The following is a 10,077-nucleotide window of genomic DNA, read 5'->3' as shown; positions in this document are numbered from 1 at the left end:
CTTTTAAGCTGGCTCATTCACATGCCTGGCAAGTCAGTTCTGGCTGTTGGCAAGAGGCTTCAGTTCCTTGCCATGTGGACCTCTCCATAGGGTTGCATGAGTGTCTTCATGATATGGCAGCTGGCTTCCCCCAGAGTTGGTAATCCAAGAGAGAACATGGCAGAAGCCACAATGCCTTTTATGACCTGGCCTCAAAAGTCACACATAATTTTTCTGCAATATCTTATTGGTTATACATGTCAGCCCTATTCAGTGTGGGAGGGCAATACGCAAAAGTGTCAACACGTAGTGATGAGAATTGTTAGGGACTCTCTTAGAAGCTGACTATCACACATGCCAAGTTCTACATATTTCCTTTAATTCTCTATTTTAATTTTATCCATATCAATGATTCAGACAGAATATGAGTGCAAGAATATTGTCCTCATTTCACTTAAAATAGGATTATAGAGTATTGTTATATGTGCTTACTTTCTTTTGTGGAAATAGCAAACCCTTGCCCCTTCCCAGTTCTAAGTAGTCAGTATTTTATTTGGTTTTAGAGTCTACAATTCTAATGAGACATAGAAATTTATGAAATGGCTTATAGGAAAATCTTACAATTAACAGATTTGACTAGAATTCAAAGGACTATGATTACTGAACAGCATTTGGCTAGGTCAAATAATCTTAGTGGTATCTCAAATATTATCTCTATGTCGTGGTTACTAATTCTAACATTTACACAGAACAAATGTTTAATAATTATTAAATAAACCAAACAATAATTCACTGAGGATCATTACAACAGAAAAAATGTGGGGTAGAGGCAAGAGTAGTAGATGAGGAAAAGTCAGGAGGCTTCTAGACATGGTTCTGTTCCTACCTAGTTCTGTGACTTTAAGCGGCTTTCTTAAATTCCCCAACCATCATTTCTCCATTTGTGAAATGTTGGAGTGGGACTAGAACTGGACAATCTCTAATGCTGTCTTTAGCTCCAGCAGTCTGTGAAGTTACATATGAAGCTACATCTATACAATAATTCCCCATTGCTTTAAATGTCTGCTTCTAAATCCATGTCACAATTCGTCTCTAATGAGGACCATTTTCTCTTTGTATTTTATTCTCTTTCAGCAATTGTTCTGCATTCCTCCATAATTCTATGCTATTCTTTTACAATCTATCCATTGACATGCCCAATTTCTCTGCTGTCCTTTACAGTATCCTGAATATACTGTCTCAAATCTGGGTGTAGATAAGAACTCTATAATTACCAACATGGACTCTGTATCTACAGGGTTCATTTTGGTCCATGCTGAACCCAGCCCAAACCTCAGCTTCAACATATTTTCCCAAGAATGGCTGCTCTTGTTCCTGGTTACTTTCCTTCTTCATTTAATAACTATTTATTTCAGTCTTACAGTAGTGAGCAAGGCAGACATGGACTCTAGTTGAGTTGTTTCAATTTCTTTTCACCTACTTTTAATATTTTCTCTATGTTTAAGTTGTAGAATTCTCAGACGTCACAAACAAAAATGTCTATAGCAGCCAGGCAGATAACGAAAATGAGTGAAGCAGGCCATAGGTCCAGTAGAGACCCAACGAAGAGGCCTAGATCTCTCATGTTTTCCAGATAAACTAGAAATCTAGATTTTAAAAGTGAAATCTCTTGATTTATTGAATTTTGGAATCTACTTAAAATATATTTAGAAAACTACCATGTGGGCCATATGAAATATTTTTGCTGGCTGAATTTGGCCCTTGATCTTTCCATTTAGGATCTCTATGAGCCTAGGATTACTGAGAAGGCTACACATCTCCATTTCTTGAAAAGGCCTCATCATACTCCTACTCCAGTGTTCCTAATACATGGGCACCCATGGTACATTCTGTTCTGTTCTCTATGCCTAGTTTCTTCGCTCCTCTGCAATTCAATACCTTCTTTATCCCCTCTCCCAACTTGATGACTGTTTTCTTTCTTTACTCTCATCTTCTCTCTGTTCCCAGTAAATGCATGGAAATGCATAAGGGTAAGGAGGGGCAAGATGAAAACTGAATTGTTGAAGTGAAAATTACTTCTGTCCATGTTAAAATGCCTCTGAAAGCAGTTTGGAGCTCCAAAGGCAGAATCCTAATTCTGTCCAGTTCTGCATGCTGGGTGAAAGAGTCAAAACTAAAATTCTTGGTTTGAGCCAGGACCAAAAGAATGAAAATCAGCTCAGGCTGAAAATGAGAAAAGCAGCAGTGCCAGGAGGACAGACACAGACAAAGCCAGCTGCAAAGTTAACAGAGAATCTTGTTTTTCCCACTGCCAAGCAGCAGCTGTAAAATGCCAGATCCACCCCTCTTTGCTCTCTTACCAGTGAGGCTCAGGCCCACTTTGCTATTTTCATTTGTTACTGGGCGTGCCCAATTACCAAACGGTCCTCTCCTCACGATAGCGTCCAATCCCTGGTTAATCCCCGCTTTTCCTAATCCTATCTCAGAAACAGCGTCCAATCCAGAGCTGATCTCCGCACTCCCTAGACCTTCCTGACTTTTGGCGGGAACCTAAACCTTAGAAAAGAGCTTCACCCTCCCTTTTCCACCGGTATCCACGCTTCCTCTGGAGTACCCTTCCTTCTGATTTACAAATAAGCCTGATGTGATCGGATTGCAGGCTTCTTCCAGGTGGTCTTCGGCTGATTTGGCTTTAACACGAGACAGGTTAGTTATCAGGATCTGTAATAGTGTTTCAGGATCTCCGCTAATCTTCCGCTGAGCAGTTTAGATTTAACAATTTTTAATACCTAAAAACAAAGATAAATGCTTTCTATAATTGTCCCATCAGCACATTTCCAGGAAGCAATCCCCCCCGCCCCCCACCCCATACAGCCCTAATATCTTTTTAAAAAAGCCTTTAGTCATTTTATCTGGTTCGAATTTCAGCGAATTCAGTTCTTAATTCCTGGGTTACATTAAAATGTAGCAGATGGGGGTGTGGGCTTTGAGGGCGTAAATTTTTTATGTGGTTGCTGTTAACTCAAGACCAACGAGGACGGGTTGGGATCATTTTAAAAGGCTTCTCCAGGAGGCAGCCCCAAGCTTCATCTGTTTTTCCGGGCGTCCCCCGGAGGCATAAATTGCGGACGACCTTCCTGAGCGTGGAGGCAGGGGTGCGTCTTCGTCTTCAGGAAGATGCACGTCTGGATTCAAGCCTGAGAGCCCATGGAGCCGGGGGTGGCTCCGACCCGGGTCCTGAGGCGGGGTCCCGGCGTCCCGGGGTCCGCGCTGTCCTCGCTCCCCGCCGCCGGGTCTCCCACGCGAGGGCCTCGGGCTCCGGGCACCCCCCTCCCGGGGCCAGCGGCGCACATCTGCCCGGGCCGGGCCCGCCCCCAGCGCGGCGCCCACGCACCGAGCCTTCCGCCCGCCGCCCGGCGCAGTGCCGCAGAGCGCGCCCCCGCTCCGGCCGCCCCGCTCGCGCGCACGCGCGCAGGGACCCGCGCCCTCCGACGGGGAGGGGGCAGAGGGGGCGTCACGGGGGGAGGGGAAGGAGGAGGCGGCGGCCGTGTCGCCTCCGGCGGGGCTCGCGCTCGCCCTCCGCCTCGCCCGCGCCCCGCGAGGGTGAAACGCTTTCTCCCGGCATGCAGCGGGAGGAGGGATTTAACACCAAGATGGCGGACGGCCCGGATGAGTACGAGGCCGAGGCGGGCTGCGTGCCCCTTCTTCATCCCGAGGTGAGGCGTCGCGCCGAGCGCACTCCTCGCCCTGCGGCCCCCCGACCTTTCTCGCCCGGATTCGTGGAGGACGGTGGCCTACGTGTGGGGCAGTGGAACGTGCCGAAGTTGGGGAGGGCGGGGAGGCAAATGCAGGCCCAGCGCGGCGGCGAGCGGATAACGGGGGAGGAGATAGCGGGGCGGGCCAGGCCGGGGCGGGCTCTGGGACGGGGCCCTGCTCGCCTGGAGGACAGAGGTGCAGATGGGGTGGTGCTGCTGTGTCGCCGCGCTGCTCGCCGGGTCTCCGGCGGCGGGGCCTGGCGCCCGGTGGGCACCGCAGCTCAAGCCCCTGGTCCTGCTCCGAGCCTCTCGGGGCGAGGGGGAAGCGCGTCTGGGTTTGGGTTCTTCTCTTTTCCTTCGCCGGGGTGAGGGACGGTATCTCTTCTTCCCGTTTAGCTCACTGTGGGGGAGTGTGGGTAAGAGCACAGTGCCTTGGACAAAGTGATGTCCTTCCAGGTTATGCCATGGGCAGTACCTCTGGGCACCTTGTGTCTGATGTCCTTATTTGAGCGTTTGTCCTTAAGTGATTGAAAAGAGAGATCACAACTTTTAGGACTAGACCCGCGCTCGCACTAGCTGTCCAAGTACCGTTTTTGTGTTTTGGGGGAGCCTGGGGAGGACAGTGCAACACGTTTCGCATCATAACACGAGTATCTTCCCATATAAGTAAGCAGTGCCCCGCTCCACGATCAGTCACAGTCTGTACTTGTTTACCTCTTAGTTTGTAGCTGAGCTAGTGCTAATTCAGGCCTGGAAGCAATTCTTGATGCGTTCCGGTTTTTAATGATCCACAGTGATGTGCGGATGGGGCAGCGGCAAAGCTTCCTGAAGAACTCTTGTAGTTTTTATGAGGTTAAGGGATGAAGACAATCTTTGTATTGTAGTGGGGTGAACAAACGTGGAAGTCTCTATCTGGTTACTTTGCATTGTGATGATTCTATTTATTTCTGGATTTTGGCTTGTAGTATGCTTATATTTTGTAAAATGTAAATAAAGACAAGCACTTACCCATGTTATATATTAATACTCAACCACCCTCTCATTCATCACTTTGATTTATCAAAAACAGTTGAGACAGTTTCTTAGGAATATGCCTGGGCCACTCTCAACAGAAAAAGCTACTCTGGATTTGTGACAAACGGAACTGTACAGTATGATTAAACATTTTCTTTTTACCGAAGTGGTAACATTTTCAGAACTAGCATTGGAGACATCTCTCTTTAAGTTCACACTTAGGCCCTAAAAATATGTCAAGAATTAGACAAAATAGTCTTCAGATGATACTTTGAAAATGTCGCTAAGGAATGTTTCTCATCATCTGTTCCTGTGAAAGTATTTCAAATACTTAAATGTTGATTCTATGTATTTTAACATACTCTTCTCTCTTCATAAACCTTTGCTTTGTGAAATAGTACTTTGTTTGGTATTTTAAGAATAACTTTGGTAACAAATCCAAAGATTGTTTGGTATAATGGAATGGCCTGTAGGCTTGAAGTTTAGAGACCAGTCTTCAGGTTACCATTTAATAGAATATTACTAGAAAATTGACTTCGTCATCATTGAAAGTGGAAGTTGATATAAAAGGTATCTACCATTCTTTTTTACCTAACAAACGCAAAGTCTGATTAGTTTAGATGCTTCGAGTCTTAAGCTCGTAACTCCGAGGGCTGAGGTCTTTCTTCATTTTCCCTCTGGTGAATGTTGCCTTCACACCTGTTGCAGACCTGGTATAGTACTGCTGCTTCCTTGCACTGCTTGTTCTTGGGTAAGCTACTTCGCTGAGTTCTATCATCATCATTTATAATGATAGGATGAAATAATACTAATAGGCTATTGTGAGGATTAAATGACATAATGTATTCTTTTTTGTTGTTGTTAAATTAAAATAAGCAATTTTCAGTCTCCCTTGGAAAGAAACCCGTTCTCTCTGCCTTGGTGAGCAAATAAAATAATAGTACTTTAAACCCGTTTTTGGAGAGAACATAGACTTTTGGTCAGAAAGACTTGGGTTCCGTTTCTGGATTTGTGGTCATTAGCTAAGTGACATGAGACAAGTACTTAATCTCTTACAGCCTCAGTTTGTTAGTTAGAAAATGGGGATGTTGCAGTTCACTTGGCTGTAAGGGATTAGGTGAGACTCGGTGTTGGCGTTCAAGAACTGGCATGTTGCAGTTGCTCAGTTACTGTTGTTTCTTTTTCCTCTACCAGAAGAAAGAGGGAGGTGTTACACATTTATTTTTGTTTTGGTGTATGGTTTAGAAACTTGTGTGGGTTTTAATTTAGTGGAATAAGATCTTGCAGGAAAAAGTTTTATTTTACTTTTTTCCTCAGATTTAACATTGTGTCACAAAAATAGTTTCTCATTAAATATTTGCTGAATAGATAAACTATCTGTAGGATAAAGAAATTAGTCATTCCTTAAATCTGCTGTTAGTATGCAAACTGCTCACTGTTAAAATCTTTCTTAGGGGATTCTGTAATTAGATGAACAATGAGCCTTTCTTTTTTGAGGTATTTGCTGTGAGAGAACCTTACTTTTTAATTAAATAATTCATTCATTTAGTCAGCCATTTAAACATTTGATTATCTTGTTTGGGTCAGGCACTGTGCTGGACTCTTGAGACTGGGATTTTTGTGGTAGATTCGTTGAGAGGCAATATAGGATCCTGGTTAAGAGCCAGCGCTCTGGTGACAAACTGAGAATCTAGGTTCTACCACTTAGTATCATCATGGTCAAATTACATTTTTGCATTTATAAAATAGATGAACTGATTATCAGGGGATTAGGGTGCTAATCCCAGCTCTGTGACTTTAGACTAATGGATATTTAACTACTCTTAGTTTCTTTGCTTTTAAGATAAAGAGGCTAGACTAGATGATCTTTTAAGATTTCTTTAGACTCTAATATTCTGATTGTATGTTGTGATTTTTCAAAATCGATAGGCTTGAGCATCTGTCTACTAGATGCATAGCACTGTGCTAGGTTATAGGGTGAAAATAAAATAAATAGGATAGCTTCTGCTCTCCAGAAGTTAATGATCTAGTTGGGAAGATGTATGCATATGAAACACTTAACAGAATCCAAGTAAGTGCTGAGTTGAGTAGTGTAGCCTATAAGCAGTGTCAGATTCCTGTCTTCTAGAATGGTTAGAAGAAAGACTTGAGCAGAGAGATCAGAGAGATAGAGACCATATGTGTGTCTCCAGGTTCAGCTGACTTGCTGTCACCAGTCTTCTGTTTCAGTACTCTCTTCTGCAGAGTGTTGTTATAGGGGCTCTCTGTTTCAGCAAGATCTGACTCATAGCTTTGAACTGGATTGCCTAGATTATCTAGGGCTTTCATCTCTTGCTCGCTTCCTTTTTGTCTCAATTTCAAAACTTCTGTTACAACCTTTTCTCTAGTTTATCAGTTTTTTTAATGGTAACATTTTTTGCCTCACATTAATTTTGTCTATATTCATGTCTAATTTTTTTTTGTTTAAAATATTAAACTGAAGTATTACTACATCTCCTGTCTTCACAGATTTTATTAAGTCTATTATTTGAAGATTTTCTTTAGTGAAAGTGATTTTGCCTTTTTCCATTACTATTTTTTTGGCCTATTATGTAGTTAGAGATATATATGTGTACGCACATATAAATTAACTCACTTGCTTTCAGGACGCAGATAGAAAATTACTTTGACAATTTTTCTTCTTCTGATAGGTTACTGGCATGCTCTTTCCCTTCAAAGCATATTTTTCTGACAGTCTTTAGCATCTGGTCCCTTTTTTTTATTCAGCAAAAATGCTGTAGGTCAATTTAGGTCATATAATTGTAATTTAGATTTAAAAATACTATACCTTAAGCATAGTAACCACTAAGTCAGCATATGTAAAATGAAAATGGAACTAGTTGGTGACCTCGTGGATTGTAGCAAAGCCAAAATTGAAGATTATTGACCTCTAGAACCAGAAAATTATATTTTGTTGGGAGAAATGCTGTTTTACTGTTTTGACTTCTTTGCTTTATTTTGCTCGTTATTTTAATACAATTTGAGAGAATTATTCCAAAACTATTTATTAAGGGTGGACTGTGGAGTGGGTGGATACAAGAGGGTATAGGTTAAAAATGTGAGTGCTGGTGTTTGCCTGCTTGAGTTCAAATCCTAGTTTTGCCACTTATTAGCTATGTGACCCTGGGCAAGTTATTGCACTGTGTCCCAATTTTCCAGACTAGAATGGGAATATAATAGCATGAGGTTGTTGTGAAGATTGAATGAGATAATGTATATAAAGTTCTGTGTCTAGCCCTTAGTAACACAATATGTGGCAGCTATTAATGTTGTGGTAAGAAGTTAGTAATATCTTAAGCAGTAGTAGTATAGATAAATTAGATATGGAGGCAACTGACTAAGTAGGATAATTGAAATTGGTTGGGGATTGAAGAGAGGACGGGCAGAGGACTCTGTATTATGAGCTTTTTTTGTGCCATTTAGTTTTCTTAAAATGTGTGCTTTGATATGAGGAGTGTTTATTGAGCCCCTAAGTATGGTCTTGACGCTTTGCTAGGTACAAAGTAACGTTACAAAGTAACGAGGAATACAAAATAAGACATTGCAAAATAAAAAAGGATTAACTGTAGGCTAAATGATCCCTCAGGGTAAATGAAGGTGAGTGCGTGCGTCTGTGTGTGTGTGCGTGGGCATTTTGTTAAAAATTAAAAGTGCACTGCGGACGTCCTTTCCTCTAGAGAGTATCATATGGGTATGTTAGGGTAGGTAGAGTTAGTCAGTTGAGGTGTCTTGATGTAGTATGCTTTTAACAGAACCCCAACCACCACATAATCCAAAAAGATGTTACTTCAATGTCAAGGTTATATGAAATTCTCTTTCAAAGCATCATCTAATTCTAGTATTATTTTATAATTAGATTTTATTACATATGGGTAATTCAAGAATAAAATACCAAGTATTTTAAACTTTGGAGTTTGAAAAACTGATTCAAGTCAATATCACATTATAAAATATGCAAGTGAAATTCTCACCCAGTGTAATAATTATCCAGTTGTAGGATAATATCTTCTATAAAAATCTCCTTAAAATAGAGTTACAGGCAGCTAATTTGAAAGTACAGTGAAACTTCAGCTTTCTGTAAAGAAGATATTGTGAAGAACTTAATTTCCTGAGGTATAGAGGGTTAAACAGAATACTTTTGGGTTATTTCCCAATCATTGTTGAAAATTTGCAAAATGAATCACTGTTTTCTAAGGTTAATACATAATAAATATGGTAGTCTTCCTTTGATAAATCAGAATATTATACTGTCTTAGGCTCATCTTTTTGATCATCAGTGATTATTGTTGAAGAGATGGAGATGATAGGGCTAAATGTCCCTGTAGTTTTTTTTGTATATATGTCAGATAGCTTGTGTTTTTTTTTTTTTTTTTTAAAGATTTTATTTATTTATTTTTTCCCCCCAAAGCCCCAGTAGATAGTTGTATGTCATAGCTGCTTCTAGTTGCTGTATGTGGGACACGGCCTCAGCATGGCCGGAGAAGCGGTGCGTCGGTGCACGCCCGGGATCCGAACCCAGGCCGCCAGCAGCGGAGCTCACGCACTTAACCGCTAAGCCACGGGGCTGGCCCTAGCTTGTGTTTTTTATCAGTTGTTTTCTACTAGGAAAAATCAGGTGAAAAATGATATCTACTGATTGAGATGTTACTGTACTATACCCTTGTTCGGTTTTTAAAAGTAACTTTCTGATTATGAACATATGTTAATTTGTGAAGGTTTAATGAAGGATGACCAAAACTGGTGACCAAAACTATTCCCATTCTCATGAAAGATAAATAAATAAGTAAATAAACCCTCTGTGAGCTGAAGGCAGGAGTTGCTTGTTGTGTTAGAATCCTTGGGTTGCAAATGTCACCATCTCTCTTAAAACTTACTTGGGCAGAAAAAGGGAATTGACTGGCTTGCATAACCCAAACTCAGGATGGCAGGGGTGCAGTTGGACTCAAGGATAACTGGAACCTGAGCTGAGAATGTCATCTCTCTCTCCTCATCTCTGCCTTTCAGTTTCATTTTCTCCTAGTGTAGAACAGCATCTTTCTTCTGTGTAGTGGGGACGTGGATGCCAGTGTTTTTTTGCCATACATGTCAAATCTGCGCTAACAAGAGCGACTGCATGTCTTCCCTTATTCCATTTGGAAAGGGGCATCTGATTGTCCTGATTTAGGTTATGTGCCCTGTCCTATGACCATGGGAGAGGGCCTGTAATTGGCCAAGATCTCGTGGAGTTGGGAGAAGAACAACGTCCTTAAAAAAGGAATGCTAGCAGGCAAAACTGTTTCTGTCCCCTGTA

At 41.8% G+C, this 10,077-nt stretch overlaps 1 protein-coding gene across 3 annotated transcripts in view; it reads left to right on the top strand.

Moving 5' to 3' along the window:
- Positions 1–3,509: 3,509 nt before the first annotated feature.
- Positions 3,510–10,077, top strand: part of ZDHHC17 (zDHHC palmitoyltransferase 17) — a 121,035-nt gene continuing 114,467 nt past the window's right edge. The window contains exon 1 of one of the 3 annotated variants that reach the window (XM_087449160.1): positions 3,510–3,695. In XM_087449160.1, the coding sequence (XP_087305286.1) occupies positions 3,603–3,695 (93 nt within the window). In that variant the 5' untranslated portion in view covers positions 3,510–3,602. The remainder of the gene's footprint in view (positions 3,696–10,077) is intronic. The other 2 variants (XM_087449159.1, XM_087449161.1) reach the window with 2 other exon arrangements.

Source organism: Ceratotherium simum, chromosome 25 (assembly GCF_057802395.1).
Source record: "Ceratotherium simum simum isolate JZ-2026a chromosome 25, ASM5780239v1, whole genome shotgun sequence".
Lineage (NCBI taxonomy): Eukaryota > Metazoa > Chordata > Mammalia > Perissodactyla > Rhinocerotidae > Ceratotherium > Ceratotherium simum.
The sequence above is the reverse complement of the archived record's forward strand: the minus strand, read 5'-3'. Positions and strand labels throughout refer to the sequence as shown.